The sequence below is a fragment of the Octopus bimaculoides genome, chromosome 28 (genome assembly GCF_046866305.1).
Source record: "Octopus bimaculoides isolate indiv1 chromosome 28, ASM4686630v1, whole genome shotgun sequence".
NCBI lineage: Eukaryota > Metazoa > Mollusca > Cephalopoda > Octopoda > Octopodidae > Octopus > Octopus bimaculoides.
Window position 1 is genome coordinate 16,791,435 of NC_142955.1, and position 25,845 is coordinate 16,817,279.

Consider the following 25,845-nt stretch of genomic DNA (forward strand, 5'->3'; position numbering starts at 1 on the left):
GATAGGGGGCACTGCTAATCACTTATCAGCAGCAACACTCTAGCGGTAGTGTTTACTGGCAGGTCACAATTCATGAATCAGTGTCATGAAAGCGGTGTTACTTTTTCCAATCCTCCTTGAAAACACATCCAGCCATGAAAACAGACGAGGGTTTTGGCCAGAACGGCATCTGGCAGTAGCAAATATACCTCGACAAATTCGCCTGATGTATGCAAGCATAGAAACGAGGATGTTAAAAAAAAAACAGGATCTATTCCGTCTCTATGCATAAAGAAATATTAAACTGTATTGTTTTAGCTTTGACACAACACTCATTATGCAACCATAATTACGAAAGTGTGTGAAATGCTAACTCTATATGTTCCTGTCCAGAAAGATAACCATTTCTTCATTAATGTTTTAAATGTTTATTGCATAATAACGTCTCCCCCTCTTCGATGACACCACTGACATATTATATTACCGTATATAGAAATCGTTGTTACAAAAAACCTCTAATTCTATTCCAATGTCCCGTCTAAATCGCTTTCATATATAATATCTGGTACGTATATTTAATACATCTAACACAAACAACATTTCATATATTTAAAAGTCTGTCACGCTTCGTTATTTTTTTAAACGACAAACATTAGAATATTTAACAGTATTAATGTTATATCTGCATACATTCACTCAAGAAAACGTAGTATATGATTCACAAGCACTTGAGTAAACTGAATCCTTAACTTATTCCATTTGCCAAAAAGTTTGTGTGGCCCCAGCAGGCCTCAAGAGACATATGCGTGTCGAGAACGTAATTACCGCTTTATTTTAATGAACCCATGTTCACGATGAGACAGTCTACGTTTGTTTACGAAAAACGTTTTGAATATGTATATAAAAGGGTCAAACCCTTTAGTTTGACCCGGTGGGAAATAAAATATTCTAATAGGTGTAAAACAACTTGCTGGGAACGAATATGAAGAAAAAACGCGCGCTCGCGAACGGGGGGAGGCATCGGAATATTCACATCCTGAATGTTCCGAGACGCCTCACCGGAGCCAAGAAACAAAAGAAAAATAGTGTAATAGATGTAAAACAACTTGCTCTGAACGAATATGAAAACAAAAATCCGCTTCCGCGAAAGGCGGGGTGAGGAGAGGACTTGGAACATTCACATCGTCAGTCCATGGCCTTTGAATTATAGTGTTTGACCCGGTGACAAAAAAAAAAGTCTAATAGGTGTAAAACAACTTGCTGGGAACGAATATGAAGGAAAAAATGCGCGCTCAAGAACGGGGGGTGGGGTGGGGAGAGAGCTCGGAACATTCACATCGTCACACATCACACACACACACACTCACTCACTCACAGACACACACACACACATATTCGTTCCCAGCAAGTTGTTTTACACCTATTAGACTATTTTTTTTAAAAAAATTGTCACCGGGTCAAACACTATAATTCAAAGGCCATGGAATGACGATGTGAATGTTCCGAGTTCTCTCCCCACGCCGCCTTTCGCTGGAGCGCATTTTTGTTTTCATATTCGTTCAGAGCAAGTCATTTTACATCTATTACACTATTTTTCTTTTGTTTCTTGGCTCCGGTGAGGCGTCTTGGAACATTCAGGATGTGAATGTTCCGATGTCTCCCCCCCCCGTTCGTGAGCGCGTTTTTTCTTCATATTCGTTCGCAGCAAGTTGTTTTACACCTATTAGAATATTTTATTTTTTTATTTCCCACCAGGTCAAACTCTTTAGTTTGACCAATGGTTTTTAAGCAACCACAAATCATCCCTTTCCACTTCACTTCCGGATCATAATCAATTTTTGGATTACCATCACAATGCACATTCTCTCCTTTTCTGCAAGCTATAGTGAAGAATCCTGATTTATTTAGAGTCTATGGATAAATGTATATGAACAAACTAACACACACACACACACACATGTGCACTTTCTTTGTTCAATATCTGTTTTACACTGAGCCCTCCACAAACACACAAACCCTTAATGTAGTCCTTAGTGAGATTCAGCACGACAAGGCCAAGCCTTTGAATTACAGACCTCACTCATTTTTGCCAGCCGAGTGAAACAGAGCATCATCTTCAGCATTTAATGTCTGTTTTCAAATAAAATTTCTTGGTGAAGGACACAATGCAGTGCCAGGGATTGAACTCCTAACCTCACAGCCATGAAGCGAACACCCTACCCATTAAGCCAAATGCCTTCACACAGATAGATGTCTATGCACAAACTAACTCACGCACATACTTTCTTTGTCCAACATCTGTTTTTACACTGTTGTATCTTTTCTTTTTTTTACAGTTTGTGCCTAATACAACTCGTAGTGGAAGAATAATTTCACCAAAACATCTGCTTCTTGTCACTTATAGTATTTCCATATTTTTCAACCCTCACACCATCCATTAACCATCTCCACATTTCTTAACATAGAAACAGAAGTCCTTATCTACAACAATGTGTGTGCCCCTTAGAGCAGGCCCAGTCAGCAAGAAGCATTCTTGTGCTGTATAGAAAATATATCTTCCTTGCATATTTTCCAGTCATGTAACCAGAGATCAGTGATATCTTGGACAAGAAACTGGACCATAATAGATTAACTCACAGGCATTTCTCAGCTTTTAAGCAGTTCTTGAAGAATTAATATGGAGAATGTTGATCACTTGGACACGTCTAACGCAACTGTTGTTAACAATGTAGATACAGTTAGAGAGACAGACGGAGGTGAGAAAGTTGCAGAGAAAAATGTTGCTGAATATTTCTGTGAGATTTGTAGGAAGACATTCCCTTCAGAAGAGGAGGTCATCACACACAGAGAAATACACAAGAAGGAAAAACAGTTCCATTGTGAAATATGTGGGAAATATTTTGTCAATATCAGTGATTTTACAACACACAAAATATTACACACTAGAGATAAACTGTTCCATTGTGAGATATGTGGCAAATCTTTCTCTCTTAAATCATTTCTTCTTATCCATATAAATAGTCACACCTCTGAGAAACACTTCAATTGTGATATATGTGACAAAACTTTCACCCAGAAAGCTCAACTTGTTACCCACCTACGAAGTCACACTGGAGAAAAACCTTATCACTGTGAAATATGTGGTAAATCCTTTTCTGATAACAGTTTCTTCTCAAATCACAAAAAAGTACACCTTAGTGAAAAGTCTTTGCATTGTGAAATATGTGGAAGATATTTTGTTCATAATGGAGACTTGACAAAACACAAAAAAATACACAGAGTAGAGAAAACATTTCTGTGTCAAGTATGTGGGAAATCCTTTTGTAGTGGCAGACAGTTAATAAGGCACAAGAGAATACACTTTGGAGAAAAAAACTTCGATTGTGAAATATGCAGGAAATCATTTGTTAATAATTGTCATCTTATTGTTCATATCCGTACTCACACTGGAGAAAAACCTTATTGTTGTGAAACATGTGTAAAATCATTTGTGTCAAAAGGCCAATTAACGAAACACAAACAAACTCACATTATAGGGAAGACCTCACACTGTGAAACATGAGAAATCTTTCTCTAACAAATCTAAACTTTTACAATTGCAATGTGAAAGATATTTATAAATCTATTTAAGAACACACAAAAATCCATTAGATTCACTTCAACATTTTAATTTGCATCAAAATATTTTCATTGCTTTGAAACCGTGACCTGTTCACTGACAAAACTGCAGTTGGTTCTAAGATTTAAAGTGAAACCATCCTTCCAAAATTTTATATTAATATACGTTCCAAACACCATCTGAAGAATGACAGAGTTATTTCATCAAATTCTTTGTTGTCTTCAAAATTGATAGAAGTGTGTTGTCTTCAAAATTGATAGAAGTGTGTTTCAACAGGAATAATTGTTAGGAAAAGGTTAAATGTTGACACTAACTTATACTCTATATGCTGTTACACAAATGTTAGCTATATTATCATTATTTAACATCTGTTTTCCATGCTGGTATGGGTTGGAAATTCAACAGGTGCTGGCCAGCTGAAGAACTGTTTGTGACAAAATCTTGTCACTGAACTTTTAATAAAATATTCACATTTATATGTAAATTTAAATATTATTTTATTTAAAAAAAGGCTCATGAATTTTCAATTAAAATCTTATAAAGTCTAATAGTTGTTGGATATTATTTTCTGGTCAGTTGAAATCTTTATTCAAAACACATTCACCTCTGGAAACACTATTTTATTAAACAAAATACTGTTTAATAAAATGATCTTCCAACATAGCTTAGCCAAGCCTAAAGATTGTGGCTCCCACATCTTGATAGACTTGAGGTAGTGAGAACATTCCGGTTGGTTGATTTCAGTGGCAAAGCGGGCTTGAAGACAGAAACAGAGGGCATGAAGAAGACACCAAAAGGAGGTGACTGGCAGAAACAGGGAGCAGTGAAAGACAATGGGAATTGGAAGTTGACCAAAGCCTTGAGAGTAGACATAGTAGATGGAAACTGAAAGAAGCCTGTCATATATATATATATAAGATACGAGGAATTTTTGTCAGAGTGACTCAAACTACTAGGTATGCACTGTGAGTTTGCAAATAGGTATTTGGCAAGACTAGACAAGGTCATCTAATTTAGCTATGTATCAAAATGATTTATATATACAGCTAAATTAAATGAGGTGTTTAGTAATAGACCATCGTAAGCACCACAACTTAAAAACCGAGAAAAATGCAGTCAAAGATTTGCAACTTTCTGAATGCAATGGAATGAAGATAGGAAGCTGGGTTTGGTCTTAAAATGACCGTAAAGACCTCTAATCACTCCATCTATGTAAAATTATTTATGTATGCATTTGAAAGATGAAACAATGACTGCGCCTTTCTCATTTTGCAGAATATACCGGTACTAGGAAATGATGTATCATTTTGCATATTTTAGCCATAATACCTAGAAAAAACATACAGAGATCCCCCAAAGGTATTGTGTTTTAATATACCAAGGTAAGTATCTTAAGAGGTAAGTAAGACAAGATAGTAAGATGATAGCCCATTATCATTTCATTGGTAACAAGGAATGTAAAAAAATGGGCCATAAAACCTCGGAAAATGATACAGGGACCATGCCAAAGTTATTGATTGCACATGTGTGCTTGCGATGGTGTATTCCTAAATGCTCTGGTCCAAGTTAGAGTGAGTGAACATCGAAGAACAATTTTTTGCAGCTGGATTTTCGATGTTATTGCAAGCCTCACCGGTTCTTCTTCCCAACTTTTTTTGATTTTAGACATCGAGACAAAGAAAAAGATTTACTAACTTTGAAAATGGCTGGGGTGACACTTCCGACACTGTTTCTAAATGCCTCAAATGTCCTTATCAAGACTCACCAAATGTTTGCTTTTCATTTATGCTTTAACCTCTTAACATATTATCCCGTATATTTTCGTTCAGAGATGTCTAGTAAATATACATTTGAACGAAAATATACACTCACTGCACTCTGAGGTATCCATCACTTATTTCTAACATGAAATACTTTGTTTATGATGTTATTCCCGTTTTCTATCAGTAACTTCCTAATAAATCATAACTAACCCATAGGCGCAGGAGTGGCTGTGTGGTAAGTAGCTTGCTTACCAACCACATGGTCCCGGCTTCAGTCCCACTGCGTGGCATCTTGGGCAAGTGTCTTCTACTATAGCCTCGGGCCGACCAAAGCCTTGTGAGTGGATTTGGCAGACGGAAACTGAAAGAAGCCCGTCGTATATATGTATATATATGTGTGTGTGTGTATGTGTTTGTGTGTCTTTGTTTGTCCCCCCAACATCACTTGACAACCGATGCTGGTGTGTTTACGTCCCCGTAACTTAGCAGGGACATAAACACTGACCTATCGGTTTGAGTCACTCTGATGAAAACTCCTTGTATCTTATATATACATGGCAGGCTTCTTTCAGTTTCCATCAATCATGTCCACTCCCAAAGCTTTGGTCAGCTTCCATTTCCCATTATCTTTCCCTGCCCTCTCTTTCTGCAAATCACCTCCTTTCTATGCCTTCTCTCCTCTGTTTATCTACTATCACCATCTCATACCTACCCCTGAGTCTCTCTTATATTTCACTCCATCATTTGTCTCAGTCACCTCAATCCTGCTCACTCACCCAGTCCAAACTTCTGTATCACCTCCCTAACCCACCTCCTCCTTTTATCTTACTCTCTAATGCCCCCCCCCTTTTCTTTTTCAACTGAAGCATTGATGTATCTAATCTACAGCATGACACTTATCCCTGTCCCTCAACACCTCTAATCTCTTATCAACGGGCACAGAGCCACTCCTGGCTCCCAGCTGTGAGGGGTTTTATCTTACAAGTTACTTGGTGACACTGCTGATGCTGGTACCACATAAAAATCATCAGTTCATTCTGTAAAGTGGTTGGCATTAGCAAGGGCTGAGCATGGTGTGGATCCCAGCCATACCAGCTCCTATCAAATCATCCAACCCATTCCAGAATGGGAAATGGAATTTAAATAATGATAACGATGATAATCATTTCTTTTATTGCCCACAGGGGGCTAAATATAGAGGGGACAAACAGGGACAGACAAACGGATTTACATCGACCCCAGTGTGTAACTGGTACTTATTTAATCAATCCTGAAAGGATGAAAGCAAAGTCAACCTCAGCAGAATTTGAACTCAGAACGAAATACTGCTAAGCGTTTCGCCCAGCGTACTAACGATTCTGCCATGATGATGATGAAACGGGAACAGCATCTGTTGCTTGTTTGACAACCTCAGATTAGGAATTTTGGATCTATTTTAAAACGGGGGCCACATTTTTCCTTAATGTTTTACGTAGTGTTTTTGGTACGGAAAGACTTTCAAACTTCGTATACTTATCTATTTTGTGTTATTGAACAGAAAAATATTTTTGTATTCGAATTTATTTCATGTAAAAAATTGTCTTATTTCGATAATTTCAACCAATCACTGACAAGTATTCAGTTGTTTACATTTACTCCTTTGGCTGATTAAGCGATGTAAAGCGTATTTAATCTCCATACCTTCGTTTTATTTGCTTTTTTCATTTTAAATTTGCTTTAACCTTAACCCTAACCCTACGGTTAGGGTTAATTGTTTCAGAATCGTTTGTTTATGTAGTCGGCACTTAATGTATATCGGCTGAATGGACGTCAGTGATTGGTTGAAATTACAGAAATACGACAACTTTAACATGGAATAACTTATGGATTTCTTTTTTTTTTTAAGAAGACTAAGAGAAAAAGATGTTTTATATGACACATTCTACCAGTGTTCCAAGTTTCAAAGTGTTTCGTTAATGAAAAATGTGGCCCCCGTTTTAAAAAAGATCCGGAATTTTTAAAAATGCATAAAAATCTACTGATTTTGATGTAGAACATGGAAATGAAGATGCTCTGTCCAGTTACCAGGTTTGTACGGCCTGATTGTAGTTGTCATTTCATCTGATGTTGTACGGAATTCCTTTCCAATCATTCTTTTTTTTCTTCTCAACACATATTTCATTCTCTTAACAACAACGAGAGAATTGTCAGGATTTTGTTCTCCAAGAATCTGACAGCATTGGTGGTGGTAGTAATAAGTACACAGAAGTCTGTGCTAAAACAAGGCCCCGGATTCCAGTGTTTTAAAAATGAGGTTGGGTATATGTTATGTCGCAAGCTACTGCTCTCTTGCACCTTTGGATGATCTCTGCTCAATCGCTACACGACGGCTACTCAACTGTCAGTCCACTCCTACCATGGTCAGACTACCTCTATTTATATGTCTTGGTCGAGCCTACTTCTTCGCTTGGGGGTGTCGACATAACAGTATATATACCTGACCCTAACCCCAACAAGAGAAATTCCACCATAAAGTTATATGGTTTATGCTCCCATTTTCTTTGAACATAAAGACCTCTGTGGGTCACATCTTCCTTAGTTTCATAGCTCCAGTAACCTAAAACATTTCCTCCCTGGAGTTTGACCAAAATGATTTCATTGCTTTGAGTTTTTTTGTTTTTTTTTCAATGGCTATAAAACCCCACAGACCAGATGTGACATTTTAACCTATCCAGTGGCAAAAAGCCCATGCCATACTATTTCTTTACACTTTTCCTGACAATTCATAGGGTTTCTTCCCAACTCATGGTAAATTGACTGATCTGATAATATAATACTGTATTTTATTGAAATAATATACCTCCTCTATTGACCAATGTATGAGTGCTTGTTTTTTCTGTCATAAGAACAGGGTGTCCATAAAGTCTGAACACATAGGAAATCTAATTACTATATTTTTTTACCTAGATATCTTATATACTATATTTTACATATATATATTGTTTTTACCTTCACAAATCACAAATTAAATATGGCTTTGTGCTCCAATTGATGACAGCATGGAATTATAGCAATAGGTTTTCATAGATCTTGTAAAGCACATTGACCTTTGCATCACAAATGGTGGAAATCATATTGAAAATGCTATTTGTTAATATTTCAATTGAATAAAATGCTGTTGAAAATTTTACATGTATTCATATGCAGGGTGTCCAGATTTAGGGGACACCCTGAAGATGTCTGAACATGTTTCCTTGTCTTGATATAGTGGTAAAAAAAAGTGTTGTCATACTAGTGATGTTGATTTCAAATCTTCCAAGAAAAGATATTTGGCCATGGGGAAATATAATCCTTGCTTGGAAACAGTTGGAAGCTGGCAACATGAATGGCATCATCTGCCCACAGAAAATCAGCTACCATGAATTCTGTCTAACCCCTTCAAGCATGGAAACATAAGACATTAAACGAATAATCTTCGATGTTACTAATAAACTTGATCTTAAGAGTAATAACAAATAAACAAAGTTTCCTGCGAGGCAACTATCATCGAAGCATCGATGAAACATCGTATCTACGTATCTGTGCAATTCCATCCACTTTGTAAAACAATGTGACCATAGACACTCAAATGAAGCAACCGGAATGTTCTCACTACCTTAGGTCTATCAAGATGTGGGAGCCACAATCTTTAGGCTTGGCTAAGCTATGTTGGAAGATCATTTTATTAAACAGTATTTTGTTTAATAAAATAGTGTTTCCAGAGGTGAATGTGTTTTGAATAAAGATTTCAACTGACCAGAAAATAATATCCAACAACTATTAGACTTTATAAGATTTTAATTGAAAATTTGCGAGCCTTTTTTTAAATAAAATAATATTTAAATTTACATATAAATGTGAATATTTTGTTAAAAGTTCAGTGACAAGATTTTAACATAAACATCTCAAATATTTGTCCTTTTAACAGAAATAATAATTTAACACATAAATTAAAGTTTCATTTGTTATTTGAATATTTTTGTTAAATACTTTAATTCTTGAATACTTTGGTTCTTTGTTGCAGACCAATAAATGCAAACTCCTACAATTTTTTCTCTTTAATCATGTTGATGATGAATAATATCAATCATCAGTCATTGAATTCAGTCAAAAAGAATAAGGGGTGCTACTTTGGTGTGTGATCTACAACTTAAAGGGCAATTACTTTAGGTTACTTTTTACTTTACAATTTCTAAAAGCGCTTAACACGTTAGCTAAAGATATTTTTTTACAATAAATTCTTTTGTACATACTTAGCATCGTAAGTGTATTTTTTCAAAATTCTTGCTATTTTAATAATAATAAAACCATGTTTCATTTATGTTTTGGTAAATAATAAGAAAGGCCATTTCTTTGTAAAGATGCAACTGGCTTTGTCTTGTCACTGGTTACATTGAATAAAGAGTGATAACAAATCAAGTGATCCCGCTCAGGTGAATGTCAGTCAAGGTTTGGTTTGATGTATAGGGTTAGGGTTAGGGTGAGTACAGATGTGAACAACAAGATAAAAATTATTAACAAACGATTTCAGTGATTGGATTTCTTTCAAATAAAATGTTTTTCTCCAATGTGTAATTGTTGGTAGACTAAAAGTTTAGATTTATAAGGGAATAATTTCTCATGTTTCACAGTCTGAAGTCTTCGCTCTGGTGTGGATTCGTTTGTGCTTCTTTAATTGACTGTTAGTGCTAAACGATATGCCACATGTTTCACAACGATAGGGTTTTTCTCCCGTGTGAGTACGGATGTGAACGACAAGACTAGAATTATTAATGAAAGACTTCCCACATATTTCACAGTGGAACGCTTTTTCTCCAGTGTGACAGCGTTGGTGGATAACAAGGCTATAATTAACAGAAAATGATTTACCACAGATTTCACAGTGATAGGGTTTTTCCCCAGTGTGACTACGTAGGTGGGTAACAAGACTTTTATTAATAGAATATGATTTTCCGCAAATTTCACAACGATACGGCTTCTCTCCAGTGTGGTTACGTTGGTGGCTAACAAGACTAGAATTCACAGAAAATGATTTGCCGCATGTATCACAATGGTAAGGTTTCTCTCCCGTGTGACTACGTTTGTGAACCACAAGCTGATAATTACTAGTGAAAGATTTTCCGCATATTTCACAGTGGAATGGCTTCTCTTCATCATGTATTCGTTTGTGGACAACAAGACTAGAGTGAGCAAAGAAAGATTTTCCGCATATTTCACAAGTGAAGGGTTTCTCCCCAGTATGATTTCGTATGTGGGTAGCAAGATGAACTTTCTGGGTGAAAGATTTCTCACATATTCCACAATGGTATGGTTTTTCTCCAGTGTGTATTCTCTTGTGCATTGTTAAATCACTGCTACAAACAAAAGACTTCCCACACACTTCACAGCCAAATGGTTTCTCCCCCGTGTGGATTCTTTTGTGTTTGGTTAAATCACTATTATAGACAAAATATTTCCCACAAATTTCACAGTGGAATGATTTCTCACCAGTGTGTATCCGCTTGTGCCTGGTTAAGTAACTATAAATAATAAACGATTTTCCACACACTTCACAGTTATAGGGTTTCTCTCCAGTGTGGATTCTTTTGTGAGTTTTCAAGACACTGTTATCAGCAAAGGATTTACCACATGTTTCACAGTGGAATGGCTTTTCTCCTGTGTGACTTCGTAGGTGGGTCAAAAGACGAGCTTTCTGGCTGAAAGTTTTGTCACATATATCACAATGGAAAGGCTTTCCTCCAGTGTGACTATTTATGTGGATAAGAAGAAATGATTTAAGAGAGAAAGATTTGCCACATATCTCACAATGGAACAGTTTATCTCTAGTGTGTAATATTTTGTGTGTTGTAAAATCACTGATATTGACAAAATATTTCCCACATATTTCACAATGGAACTGTTTTTCCTTCTTGTGTATTTCTCTGTGTGTGATGACCTCCTCTTCTGAAGGGAATGTCTTCCTACAAATCTCACAGAAATATTCAGCAACATTTTTCTCTACAACTTTCTCATCTCCGTCTGTCTCTCTAACTGTATCTACATTGTTAACAACAGTTGCGTTAGACGTGTCCAAGTGATCAACATTCTCCATATTAATTCTTCAAGAACTGCTTAAAAGCTGAGAAATGCCTGTGAGTTAATCTATTATGGTCCAGTTTCTTGTCCAAGATATCACTGATCTCTGGTTACATGACTGGAAAATATGCAAGGAAGATATATTTTCTATACAGCACAAGAATGCTTCTTGCTGACTGGGCCTGCTCTAAGGGGCACACACATTGTTGTAGATAAGGACTTCTGTTTCTATGTTAAGAAATGTGGAGATGGTTAATGGATGGTGTGAGGGTTGAAAAATATGGAAATACTATAAGTGACAAGAAGCAGATGTTTTGGTGAAATTATTCTTCCACTACGAGTTGTATTAGGCACAAACTGTAAAAAAAAGAAAAGATACAACAGTGTAAAACAGATGTTGAGCAAAGAAAGTGCATGTGTGTATTAGTTTGTGCATAGACATCTATCTGTGTGAAGGCATTTGGCTTAATGGGTAGGGTGTTCGCTTCATGGCTGTGAGGTTAGGAGTTCAATCCCTGGCACTGCATTGTGTCCTTCACCAAGAAATTTTATTTGAAAACAGACATTAAATGCTGAAGATGATGCTCTGTTTCACTCGGCTGGCAAAAATGAGTGAGGTCTGTAATTCAAAGGCTTGGCCTTGTCGTGCTGAATCTCACTAAGGACTACATTAAGGGTTTGTGTGTTTGTGGAGGGCTCAGTGTAAAACAGATATTGAACAAAGAAAGTGCACATGTGTGTGTGTGTGTGTTAGTTTGTTCATATACATCCATCCATAGACTCCAAACAAATCAGTATTGTTCACTATAGCTTGCAGAAAAGGAGAGAATGTGCATTGTGATGGTAATCCAAAAATTGATTATGATCTGGAAGTGAAGTGGAAAGGGAGTAGGGAGGTCAAGAAATCTATTGATTGATTTGTTGTTGCTTAAAAACCATTCCCCCCCCCCCCGTCCTGCAAAATAGGGAACAGTTAATTAACGAAGTAGGCATTGATGAAAAGAAATATTTAATCATGAATGTTATGGAATACCAACACTAAAACATGTAGGTTGCCTAATCTTGTTTATACAAACATTAACATTTACCTCACCACAACGTAATTATTACACATGATATAATTAGATAAGCGCAACTAATTCAAAATATACTAAGTAGGCAGAGTTTTAACATATTTCCTTCAGCTAAAAGGTACCAGTGATAAATTTGAAGAGAATATCATGTGTTTGAAGTATGGGTATATGGGTAAATGTTATAAGTCTCTTACAAGGATGATGGGACAAATGAGTGGGTGTTACAAGAAAGTGAAAAACATCAACTCCAGAACATTGTGGAAAAACAAAAGCTTATCTATTAGGGTCCTGTTTCAAAGAAGCAGAGGTTTGGGAAACATTACCATGGAAGAGGGAGTGGAGAGCAAAGAACACAAAGGGTGACAATATAAATTTCAAATTTTGGTACAAAAGCACAGGCGTGGCTGTGGTAAGAAGCTTGCTTCCCAACCACAAGGTTCCAGGTTCAGTCCTACTGCGTGGCATCTTGGGCAATTGATTTTCTGCTATAGCTGCAGAACAACCAAATCCTTGTGAATGGATTTGGTAGATGGAAACTGGAAGAAGCGCATCGTATATGTATATATTTGTGTGTTTGTCCCCCGCCATCGCTTGGCAATCGACGTTGGTGTGTTTACGTCCTTGTGACTTAGCAGTTCGGCAAGAGACCGATAGAATAAGTACTAGGCTTGCAAAGAATAAGGCCTGGCTGTCGATTTGTTCGACTAAAGGCGGTGCTCCAGCATGGCCGCAGTCAAATGACTGAAACAAGTAAATGTCTAAGTTCAACAAGTTCGGGGAGTGGGGTAAGTGGATAGCATCGATTCCCAGTATTCAACTGGTACTTATTTTATCGGACGGATGGACAGTATTAGCACATAAAGCGCGAAGGGCCACCATCGTGGCCGTCAAGCACAAGTCGACAGGCCACGATTGTGGCTCAGATAGATGCATTTAATTCATTGGCGTCTAATGTCACTCAAAGGCTCCAATACCCCGCAGAATGCAAGAGGACTAATAGTTCAACTAATGACTTTTCAGATGATGTAAAACTTGCCACCAAGTCTCATTTTCATAAAATGTGCTCAGCAGTCCATGCTATGTAAGTGCAAATCCCAGCGCTTTATGGGTTAAGGGTTGGTTAGACAAGAGAGGCAAGCCAGTTGGAAAAATCTAGAGAGAAAACGGGGAAGATTTTCGTTGTTGTGACAGCAACGCGCTGCTGGCCTATAATTCATGACAACATTAGTAAAGAGTTTCTCAGAATAATCGAAACATCCAACTGTATCCATCGGATTTTAAAAACTAAAATGCATTATCCGGCAAAATAAACAATAGTGAAAGCTGCTTATTGTGATAACAGTACCCAGACGTAACAATATCGCGAATATGGCATTCCTACAGACGTGTTCCCACCTCCCGATTTTGTTTCTTCTTAACTTCCAGAAAATTTGATATTTTTAAATGAAATTTTCTACAGATATGATTCAGATGGTGCAGATCCTGATTATATCGGAGTATATGATGATAGTTCACCATATACTGTAGTATTTACATATACTATATATATATGATAGATCATTACATTGCCTTATATAGAATTATCAGCGATCTTTCGATACTAGTACGAAATATCGGCCTTTTCCGAAAAATTTCGTACTGGTATCGAAAGATCGCCGAATTATCTATATACATAATCTATATGTGTGTGTAAATATAACATTAAAGATTGTTAAATATTCTAATCTTTGTAGTTTAAAAGACAACCAAGCGTGATTGAATTGTAAATATTTGTTATGTCGTTTAGGTGTTTGTGTTAGAATGTATTAAATATATACATACCAGATATTATATATGAAAGAGATTTAGACAGGACAACGGAGTAGAGTTAGAGGTTTTCTGAAACATCGATTTCTAGATATAGTAATATAATAGGTCAGTCGTGTCACTGAAGAGGAGAAACATCGCTGATGACGAGAGAAAGAAGTTGTTTTGAAATAAGATCATTCACGTTAATATCATACTTTAAGACTACGTCATAGAAATGCAGAGTTAGCATTAGAAAGAGTTTCGTACTTAGAACTATAGGACTGACAATAAAATGATTAACCCATTACCTACCAGTGATCTCATATGAGATCACTTAAAAATTACAAATTTCGTAATTATCTGTCAATATTTACACATATCTAACCTTTTTGCTATATCTACTAGGTATATTTCTCTGATATTCAAATGAGGTTTGCTAATTTTTCACCCAATATCTCGCTTATTTCTATTTAAAATGTTATTTTGATCATTCCAGCGTGTTTCTAAGGCTGTTTTATGCTGGAAATCAAAGTTTCATAAAAAAAAATTCCACTTAATAGAATTATGGGAGATAATAGGTTAATACAATTTGATATAATATATAACATTATATGACATAATATACTAGCGGGAGTCGTGGAAATTCCACCGAACGAAAAAGATGAAGAGAAGTTATTTAAAAAATAAAGGATGATTTGCCTTTTTATTTTTATTTTGTTAAGTCTTTTATTCAAAATATGAGTATTAGTTTCACTAAGTAAAAAAATAACAAAACTCGGTTTTTTACGTGGAATCAAGTACCCTGACCTCCTAATATGCTGCAAACCCCTTATTTTTGATCAGGGGGGGAATTATTGGGAATTTTTTTTTCTTCCGTTGAATGAATTCCAGTGACCTAATATGCTACAAGCTACAAAACCCTTTTTGGGGTTCAGAAAATGGGGTGGGATGGGGTGGAACCCTCGGAATTTCCTCCTCACCCCCATTTTCAAATATCTTTTGCTGACGATATGTGCATCTCTGATCATGAGCAGAAGTAGTGGGGGAGCATCATAGCCATGTGTTGAGAGGAATTCTTTGGGGTTTGGATAATTTACCTTTGGAAACATGGTTGTTTTGCTCAACATCTTTAAACAAACCTTATTCAGGGACCTTTTGAGCAGGATGGGCTACTCGACCTGAAGAAAATTCTAACTGCGCCCCACCTGCGAGGTCATGCGCTGTTTATCTTGATATGAGATCACCATGTCCTGCACATATGGTTGTGATGCATGTGCCTGGTGTACCCTTATCACATGGGTAGTCATAATGGGTATAATGGGCTTCGTATATTTTACCCCAGTGTCACTTTGATGGCATGCACTGCTCTCTCACTCAATAATAATAATAATAATAAAGGTTTCAAATTTTGGAGCAAGGCCAGAAATTTGAGAGGAGGGGCTGAGTCGATTACATCAACCCCAGTATTCAACTGGTACTTGTTTTACTGAACCTGAAAGGATAAAAGGCAAAGTTTACCTTGGCTGAATTTGAATTCAGAATGTGAAGACAGACAAAATACTGATAATCAATCAACCAATAATAATAATAACAACAATGATGATTCCTTTTATTTTCCATCAAGGCAAAGGATATGGGGGACAAAACAAAGGCAGACATAAAGTGTTGGTGTTTACATACAGGGGTTGGATAAAATAATGGAAACACCAAGCATCATAATTTTGAAATATCTATAAAACCATCAATAACTTGTTTATTTTTATGTTTTTTGATTTATTATTAGTGTTGCTTAATATGTTTTGCTAAAATTGCTGTTTCTTTTCAGATATCATCAGAAAAAGGTACTTGAAATTCATTAAAATGACAGATCTAACGGACTTTCAAAGAGGTCAAATTGTTGGTGCTTGTATGGCAGGTGCTAGCATAACGAAAACAGCCGAAATGTTTGGTGTATCAAGAAGTACTGTCTCGAAAGTAATGAGAGCTTTTGAGAGAAGGGGAAAAACCTCCTTGTTGAAAGAAAACCAAAACTTTCAGATAGGGACCATCGAACTCTCACACAAATTGTTAGAAAGGATCACAAAAGTACAGCTCCCAAAATTACTGCAGAGCTTAATGACCACCTCAAGAACCCAGTTTCCACAAAAACCGTTCACTGGGAGCTGCACAATGGTTTCCCTTCATAGCAGAATTAATAGTCAGGACTATTTAAGTATTTTATCTGATCAAATTCATCCTATGGTTGTGGAACCGTTTCTGGAGGGAAATGCAATCTTTCAGGATGATAATGCACCAATTCACACAGCTAAAGTTGTTACTGAATGGCACGAGGAACATTATAGTGAAGTTGAGCATCTTACCTGGCCACCACAGTCCCCAGATCTCAATATTATTCAACATTTATGGTGCATTTTAGAAAAACAAGTAAGGAGTCGATATCCTCCACCATCATCACTACAAGAACTGGAGACTGTTTTAGCTGGAGAATGGACAAAAATTCCTTTGGAAACAATTCAAACTTTGTACGAAACCATACCTTGTAGGATTCAAGCTGTAATTACTACCAATGGTGGTCCTAGCCCATATTAAAATAAATTTGTCTGAAATTTTAAGGCGTTTACATTATATTGTCCAATCCCTGTATAATCAAATGATGAAAAAAAAAAAGAGAAAGTATACATGGTATACATTAGAAGAAGGTAAGTATACATAGTATACAGCAATAAGAAAAATGGAAAAGTGATAGTGATGGGGTCCTCCTGTATCAGGAGGACCTTAAAGGATAATCGAGGAACCCCCACTTTCCAAGATCACCCTGAATACTATTCTCTCCAACTCCTTTCCCCCGACTCACATGTCTACACTCAGAGCAGTATCATCCACTCATAATTATATATATCATCATCATCATTGTTTAACGTCTGTTTTCCATGCTGGCATGGGTTGGACAGTTTGAGTGAGGACTGGCAAACCAGGAGGCTGCAGTCTGTTCTGACAAGGTATCTACAGCTGGATGCACCTCCCACTCCACCCTCACTTTCATTTTCAAGTGAAACTTGAAATAGTTGGTGAGGGCTTTTTACCAAAGAGGAATGTCTCTGTTCTCACTCCTTTCAGCCTCGTCCATCAGACAACCTCTTTCGCCACAGCCACCGGACAAAGGAAAACTGCTTTACCTGCCAAATTAAAGGAGGGTGGTGGGGCAATCATCGTTATGGACTCGGCCGACAGACGGATCTGTCCCACACGCGACAGCAGCTGTTCAACATAACTCCACAATGAGTATGAATGATATTACCTCGCCTGTAATATCATTCTAGTGGAGGCGCAATGGCCCAGTGGTCAGGGCAGCGGACACGCGGTCATAGGATCGCGGTTTCGATTCCCAGACCGGGCGTTGTGAGTGTTTATTGAGTGAAAACACTTAAAGCCCCACGAGGCTCCGGCAGGGGATGGTGCCGAACCCTGCTGTACTCTTCCACCACAACTTTCTCTCACTCTTTCTTCCTGTTTCTGTTGTGCCTGCAATTCAAAGAGTCAGCCTTGTCACACTGTGTCACGCTGAATATCTCCCGAGAACTACGTTAAGGGTAAACGTGTCTGTGGAGTGCTCAGCCACTTGCACGTTAATTTCACGAGCAGGCTGTTCCGTTGATCGAATCAACTGGAACCCTCGACGTCGTAAGCGACGGAGTGCCAACAACAACATCATTCTAAAAATAAGCAATCGCATCTTCAAAACCTCTAAGCTACAAGATAATCCTTTTTACTATTGGCACAAGGCCTGAAATTTGGGGGAGGAGGTAGTCAATTACATCAACCCCCTACTCTTTCATGCATATTTAAGTATGTGTTCTGCTAAAAAAATTTTCCACATATCTTAAGCAGAACTCAATCTCTTAAGTGTTAGCATTTTTGTGTATTTTAAGACCAGAATTATTAGAGAATGACTCTCCATATATTTCATAAGGATAGAGTTTTATCTTCAATGTGTTTTCTTTTGTGAAGGTGTGTGGCCTAATGGTTAGGCTGTTGTATTCATGATTGCTAGATCATGGTTTCAATTCCTAGGCCAGGCGACACATTGTGTTCTTTAGCAAAAACACTTCATTTCATGTTGCTTCAGTCGTCCCTGCAATCAGAGGGAGAAATGTCCGTCTGCTCGCCTAGCCAGCAGGGTTGGCATCGTTCAAAAGCTAAAGTGATGCAAAGTGCATTGTGACTAGTGATGTGTAACAACATCTGGTAACCTGGTCGGTCATGTGATCAAGTGTTTCTTTTTGTGTACGACAAGGTTGGAATTCTGAGTGAAAGATTTCCCACATATATCACAGTGAAATGGTTTTTCTCCCGTGTGACTGCGTATGTGAAGAAGAAGGCTTGAATTATTAGTGAAAGATTTCTCACACACCTCACAACGAAACAGTTTCTCTCCGGAATGTATTAATCTGTGTCTGCTTAAATCACTATTAGATGCAAAAGATTTTCCACATATTCCGCAACAATAGGGTCTCTCTCCCGTGTGACTACGCTTGTGAACTACGAGATTGGAATCCTGAGTGAAAGATTTCCCACATATCTCACAGTGATAAGGTTTTTCTCCAGTGTGGATTCTCCTGTGTTTTATTAAGTAACTATTATTGCTAAAACATTTCCCACATATTTCACAGCTGAACGGTTTTTCTCCAGTGTGTTGTACTTTATGAGTTTTCAACAGACCATTAGTGATAAACGATTTCCCACATATTTCACAGTGGAATGGTTTTTCTCCAGTGTGTACTCTTTCATGTGTTGCTAAGTAGCTGTTAGATACAAAAGATTTACCACATATCTCACAATGACACAGTTTTTCTCCTGTGTGGCTACCTTTGTGGGTAACGAGATGAGATTTATTATTGAACGATTTCCCACAAATTTCACAATGGAAAGGTTTTTCTCCGGTGTGATTACGTACATGGGCAATAAGATTAGACTTATTATAGAAGGACTTCCCGCATATTTCACAACAAAATGGACTTTCTCCTGTATGTATTCTTTTGTGTGTTGTTAAATTACTATTATGGATAAACGATTTACCACATATTTCACAACGATAACGTTTTTCTCCAGAGTGACAACGTTTGTGAACAATAAGATTGGAATTCTGCGTGAAAGCTTTCCCACATATTTCACAGTGATAAGGTTTTTCTCCAGTATGTATTATTTTATGTTTTGTTAAATAATTGTTAGTCATAAAAGATTTCCCACATATTCCACAATGAAATGGCTTTTCTCCAATGTGTGTTATTTTGTGTCTTGTTAAATTACTGTTAGTCATAAAAGACTGCTTACATATTTCACAATGGAAAGGTTTTTCACCACTATGGCTACGTTTGTGAATCTTAAATTGAGAATCGTGAGCGAAAGATTTCCCACATATTTTGCATTTAAAATTTTTTTCTTCCATGTGCATTACTTTGTGCTTGGTAAAGACACTGTTATATACAAAATATTTCCCGCATATTTCACAGTGGAAGGGTTTTTCTCCAGTGTGACTGCGCGTGTGGATAACGAAATTAGAATTATTAGAAAATGATTCCCCACATATTTCACAGTCAAACAAAGATTCTCCAGTATGTATTACTTTGTGCCTTTTTAAGTTACTATTATTGACAAAAGATTTTCCACAAATTTCACAGGGAAACACTTTTTCTAGTTTTTCTCCAGTGTGCATTCTATTATGTATTACTAGTTTACTGGCAAAAGCAAAATATTTCCCGCATATATCACAGCGATAGCGTTTTTCTTTTCTGTGTATTTCTTTGTGTGTGAAGACTTCATCTTCTGAAGGGAATGTCTTCCTACAAATCTCACAGCGATATTCAGCAACACTTTTGTCTTCAGCTTTTTCATCTCTGTCTGTCTCTTTAACTGTATCTATATTGCGAAAAACAGTTGTGTTGTAAGTGTTCAAGTGATCAACGGTCTCCACATTCATTCTTAAGCAATTCTTAAAAACTGACAATTTGTTATGGTTCAGTTTCTTGTCTTAGATATCACAGATCTACGTTTAGATGTGTGCAACAGACATAATGTAGATATATTTTCTACTCACCAGTAGAATGTTTAATAGAAAATCCAAATGAAAAATGAAGAAGGTTAAGGAAAGTTAATTGATTGATTTGTTGTTGATTAAAAGCCATTTCCTCTGTAAAAATAGGGAATAACCAATTAACGATGATCAAATGAAATATTTCGCCCAACCTTATCCACGGACATTAACGTTCACCTTAATATGAGATAATTACTACATATGACTTAATTAGATTATTACAACTAATTAGAAAAAACAATCAGTAGACGGTGTTGTCGAAAACTTTTCCTCGTTTAAATTAAACCGGTGACATATATTGAATGTCTCCGACATAATTCCATACACAAAAACATTTTCAGTTATATTAATTTGCTCATTTACATTTTACGTTTTGAGTACATTTTACGTCATTTCTAATCCACGAGCGTTTGTTTATGTTTCTGAACAAGATCGTTGCTTTCCGTAAAAGGGTTTTAGGGTCAGGGAATTCCGTCCCTAACCTTAACCGTAACCCTAACACCCTTTTACGGAAACATAAACAAACGCACGTGGATTAGAATTGACGTAAAACGTACTCAAAACGAAAGATCGCCGTTTCTAAAATGCATGGACTTAATGGAATAACAGTAGTTGTAAGTCATCTTCAGTTTACTGAAAGCTCGGTTACCGAACAACAACTATATCGGCGCGATTCCTAATCGAACTTCGCTATCCAACATCAAAGAGGTCGTTGCGACTTATAGCCGGTTCAATGATAAAATGCCCGATTTGAACCGTGTAAGTCGGGGGTGCATCTTATGAGCAAGTGGGTTTTAAAGTCGAGTATATACGGTACTGAAAAACAAACAGGTGCTTACTTCTAGACTTATTGACAAGCAATATTGATAAAGAGGAAGTGACATCATTAATTGTATACGAAAAGCTGAATTCTAATCGCCAGAGAGTGCTGTTGAGTATCTTGTCGGTGTTGTTTCTTCCCATTTCATTCCTAATCCCCGATCTGATTAATGTTGTCTTATTTATATAATAATTGATCAAGGAATTACGGTGGAGAGGACCAGTGAGAAAGAGGTGGATGATAGAATGAGACAGATTGTGAAGGACAACAAAAAGAAGAGAGACGACAAAGATTGGAAACGGAATTTAGAGTGAAATACAAGTAAGAAGACCCTCTGGGACATTAATGATTGATTTCATTGATCGATTGATTGACTAAATTTATCGATGTATACGTAAACAACGACCTCTAGTACAAAACAGACGAGATCGCATAGATACGACATGCTAGACTCCCTAAATATCTACATAAATTTTGAAGTAAGGTATTTTATTGTCTATTATATATTATTAAAAGGTAATTATGTAAGGTTAATTAGTCTTACTAACCACAAGCTCCTCATTATCTCAAAGTATTATTTACACTACTCGTGTGGAATCCCAGAATATCTACAAAAATTCTAAGGTGTGCTGTTTTATGTCTATAAAATGTACTGTAAAACCGTATTTAGCTCAATCGAATTTTGGTAGTTGTTATGAATTTTCCTATCATCAATTCCTTTCTACAATAGTAAATAGATAAAAAATATAGAGTATGAAAATGCGGCATAGTGTCAGATGACGTTGATAGATGGATATTGTCTTTATTTGATATAAAACAAAGATCTTAATCGTTGGACGGCAGTGATTAACGGATTAGACGGCGAGCAAAAATAAAGTTTGAATAAAATCTGTTATAAACCAAGTTCAAAGAAAGCTAGGTCGGAAGCATCTGTTTTGATGATAAGCGGTATTCCAAGTTGTGGAACGGCAAGTATGGCATTTACCAATGCAGTCTTTAGCGATGTGATTGCTGCTTTTGCTTCTGGCAGTAGCCACCTACATAAAATGATGATTTGTAAATTAGAGGAACGTATCTTGTCGCTTCTTTGAAATCCTTTCTGTTTTGGACATAACTACAGTTTGGTGTCGTACCCCTGACTTTGATTCCCCGTAACTCTTTTCAAAAATTACCAGATTTTAAAATGACATTTTGTAAAAATACATTACTGAAGTTTCAAACAGAAATCTTTAATAAAAATGTGAAAAGTGCTGAAGTTAGGGCAACTGATGACAAAGCTGGGAAAGCGGTTGAGAATGCTCGGAAACACTTCCGAAAAATATTTTTCTAAATTTTATTGACGCACTCATAAGCTACACTTTGTGACCACTTACCTGTACACTAAATTCACCACTGTACTCATAACTTACCTTGCTAGCAGCACCCCTGTACATTCCTTCGATATAACTCGGACAAAATTTGACATTTGACTTCGGGTATTTCCGTGTCAGTTAGGCAGAACTTGGAGGAGGAGAAGAAAGCTAATGGGTTGTGTCTGTGTGTGACACGTGCGGTCTTGTTCTTGTCTGTGTCTGTTGTGTTTTTATGTATTTATGGGTTGTGGAATATAGATATAACGAAATTATGCCAGCAATGTCTCATTTTAAACTTGGAAGAAAAAAAGCCTTGCATATTTGTTCTTACCTGCTTCATTTGTGTATGTATGTAAAATAAGCGCACAGACAAGAACAAGCACACACAGACAGACAAGAACAACCATGCACACACAACCCATTAGCTTTCTCCTCCTCCTCCAACTTCAGCAACTGTCCAGACTACTCTCTCACATTTAATGCTTATTCACAAATTTTTAGAATTAATCAAACATGATTTCATAACTTCAAGATTTCATTGAGGTGACTGTATATCTTTAGAATGACATTGTAGAGTAGGTGTAAAAGGCCAGATTTGGCTGCTTTGAACATAAGACAAGTTGAATATTTTGATCTGGATCTGGTTGGTTTAAATGCTAAAGGATTGATACATTAAAAAGCTCAGTCATTCAGGTAAATGTTTATTTCTAAAGTTTATCTCTATAGAAATGTAAATTTTCCATTGTTGAATCTGTATTTTTAAAGTAGCCTTTATACCTTACACTGATGTTTCTTTATTATTTCAGGATATCAAATGACATTGGTATAACAGAAGATACATCCTGAATATTTATCATTTTTTGAAGACCAAAGGAATATGCTATACACAGCACATATACAAAACTGGTTCTCTAAATCTATGGTAGCATTCCTATGAAATATTTGCTCTGGTCTGAGATTATTTCCAAAAGTACTGAACATCACTGACTGCAATGTCTACGAGATGAATTTGTGTGCAAATTAAATTTAGATAAATTTAGAGAAGACCTGTTAGACAAAAGTAACTTCGGAGAGGAATACAGCAGTAGAAGCATTTGCAAGGAATAAACTATAAGAACAAACATACACACACACACACACATATATATATATATATATGTAACCTCGTGGACATCAGTGGTGATTTTTTCTTCCTCCGTTTTTCCCTTCTTTGAACTTTCCTTGTTTCCGATGAAAGAGCTCCACTCGAAACGTCATACTCTCTCTCTCTTTCCTTTCCCGAGCGTCTAGTAACACTATCTGTATCACGTCCCCACGTTGTTGTTTTTTGTTATTGTTTTTTTGAACCTATATATATATATATATATATATATATATATATATATGATGGAAAAAAGTGAAAAATTTCAGGAATTGATTTTTCCTGAAGATGTGATAAAAGAAAGAAGAAAATTGTCCTATGACTGTGATATCTGTAAAAAGTCATTCTCTCTAAAAGGTAACTTGACTAAACACAAACGTATTCATACAGGAGAGAAGCCATATCATTGTGATATTTGTGGTAAATCATTCTCACGGATTGACGACTTAACTAAACATAAACGTAGTCATACAGGGGAAAAACCTTATCATTGCAATACCTGTGGTAAAACTTTCTCTGTAAGCAGTGGCTTAGCCTCTCACAAACGTACTCATACAGGGGAGAAACCATGTCATTGTGATATCTGCGGTAAATCATTTTCTCAAAGTAGTCACTTGATAATACACATTCGAATTCATACAGGAGAGAAGCCATATGTCTGTGACATATGTGGTAAACCATTCTCTCAAAGTTCCATCTTAACTATACACAAACGTATTCATACAGGAGAGAAGCTGTATCACTGTGATATCTGTAGTAAATCATTCTCTCAAAGTTTTGCCTTAACTAAACACAAATATCTTCATACAGGGAAGAAACCATTTCACTGTGATATCTGTGATAAATCATTCTCTGTAAATAGTCTCTTTACTGAACACAAACGTATTCATACAGGAGAGAAGCCATTTCACTGTGATGTCTGTGGTAAATCATTCTGTCAAAGTTCTGTCTTAACTAAACACAAACGTTGTCACACTGGAGAAGAGCCATATCAGTGTGATATCTGTGGTAAATCATTCTCTGGAAGTAGTGGCATAGTTAGACATAAACGTATTCATACAGGAGAGAAGCCATATCACTGTGACGTCTGTGGTAAATCTTTCTCTGTAAGTTGTCACTTACTTGAACACAAGCGCATTCATACAGGAGAGAAGCCATTTCACTGTAATATCTGCGATAAATCATTCTCTGTAAATAGTGCCTTAACTAAACACAAACGTATTCATACAGGAGAGAAGCCATACTTGTGTGATATCTGTGGTAAATCATTCTCTCGGAGCAGCAACTTAAATACGCATGTACGCATTCATAAAGTGGTATGACTGCATCCATGTTAAATTCATAGCAAACATTTTAAGCTCCATCTAAACTGGGGGTTGCGCTGTGTGTTTTAGCAACATTAATAACTTATCCTCTCATTGTGTCTCTCATTTTAGGCAGTCATTTACAGATGGTAGACCTTTCCAGACACCAACTGCTTTATCCCCCTTTTACAGCATTGCAGATTTACTGTCAAAATTCCTTCTATGTAAAACAATACCACCCATGTAAAGGGTAAAGACCCCTTTCAGGCCTGAATGACCATGGAATTGTACCTAGGAAATTCCCCTTCGGGGCACAAGTTCATGCGAGGTTGTTTGTGGAAGACCAGCAGTCAGTTGTGCACACCAGCCTCCCCTCTCCACGCCACTGATGTTATTTAAGGGAAAGGCAAAGGCTGATACAGCTTGGTACCCGTGACGTCACAACTCATTTCTACAGCTGAGTGAACTGGAGGAATGTGAAATAAAGTGCCTTGCTCAAGAACACAACACACAACCTAATCTGGGAATTGAACTCACTATTTCATGATAGTGAGCCCAATGCTCTAACCACTGAGCCACTCACATAAGAAAAGCAAATACAACAGCGTTTGACAACAACCGCCCAACACTAAATTTTATGTTGCTACAAATATAGTGAGACTTTATCCTTGTTTTATTTTTAATAAAAGTAATTTTTCCCAGATTTTGAATTTGTGGTGCAAGAATTTTGGTAAAGTGTTTGTTGAAAACAGTATTACTATATTTGTGGTGAGTTATAATTAATAAAGCTTAAATACAAACACACACACACCAGTTGTTTGT

At 36.7% G+C, this 25,845-nt stretch overlaps 3 protein-coding genes across 5 annotated transcripts; 1 reads left to right on the forward strand and 2 right to left on the reverse strand.

Annotated features, from left to right (window-relative positions):
• On the forward strand, positions 1 to 25,831 carry LOC128251105 (uncharacterized). Of its 3 annotated transcripts, XM_089344525.1 has the most exons (3): positions 1 to 544; positions 2,316 to 3,479; positions 24,077 to 25,831. In XM_089344525.1, the coding sequence occupies exons 2-3, from the start codon at positions 2,657 to 2,659 to the stop codon at positions 25,039 to 25,041; spliced, it is 1,788 nt and encodes a 595-aa protein (XP_089200651.1). In that variant the 5' UTR covers positions 1 to 544; positions 2,316 to 2,656; the 3' UTR covers positions 25,042 to 25,831. The 3 variants fall into 3 exon arrangements, with proteins under 3 accessions (XP_089200651.1, XP_052833446.2, XP_089200650.1); XM_052977486.2 differs by lacking the exons at positions 1 to 544; positions 2,316 to 3,479 and adding an exon at positions 21,546 to 21,705 and having other exon boundaries at positions 23,385 to 25,831; XM_089344524.1 differs by lacking the exons at positions 1 to 544; positions 2,316 to 3,479 and adding an exon at positions 22,970 to 23,271 and having other exon boundaries at positions 23,385 to 25,831.
• On the reverse strand, positions 9,160 to 14,849 carry LOC106883534 (uncharacterized). Its single transcript, XM_089344441.1, has 2 exons — positions 14,349 to 14,849; positions 9,160 to 11,811 (listed from the first exon to the last, which is right to left on the reverse strand). The coding sequence occupies exon 2, from the start codon at positions 11,468 to 11,470 to the stop codon at positions 9,998 to 10,000; it is 1,473 nt and encodes a 490-aa protein (XP_089200567.1). The 5' UTR covers positions 11,471 to 11,811; positions 14,349 to 14,849; the 3' UTR covers positions 9,160 to 9,997.
• Positions 15,904 to 21,283, reverse strand: LOC149130698 (uncharacterized). Its single transcript, XM_089344423.1, has one exon. It carries the CDS (start codon positions 20,290 to 20,292, stop codon positions 18,574 to 18,576), a length of 1,719 nt encoding a protein of 572 aa, XP_089200549.1. The 5' UTR covers positions 20,293 to 21,283; the 3' UTR covers positions 15,904 to 18,573.
• Positions 25,832 to 25,845: the final 14 nt, after the last annotated feature.

Bases quoted from the DNA above. Each gene is read 5' to 3' on its own strand.
- LOC128251105 (XM_089344525.1), top strand. From the start codon at position 2,657: ATGGAGAATGTTGATCACTTGGACACGTCTAACGCAACTGTTGTTAAC. The intron at 3,480-24,076 runs GCCAATTAACGA...TCTCTCTAAAAG, and splicing joins AAAATCATTTGTGTCAAAAG to GTAACTTGACTAAACACAAA.
- LOC106883534 (XM_089344441.1), bottom strand. From the start codon at position 11,470: ATGGAGAATGTTGATCACTTGGACACGTCTAACGCAACTGTTGTTAAC.
- LOC149130698 (XM_089344423.1), bottom strand. From the start codon at position 20,292: ATGAATGTGGAGACCGTTGATCACTTGAACACTTACAACACAACTGTT.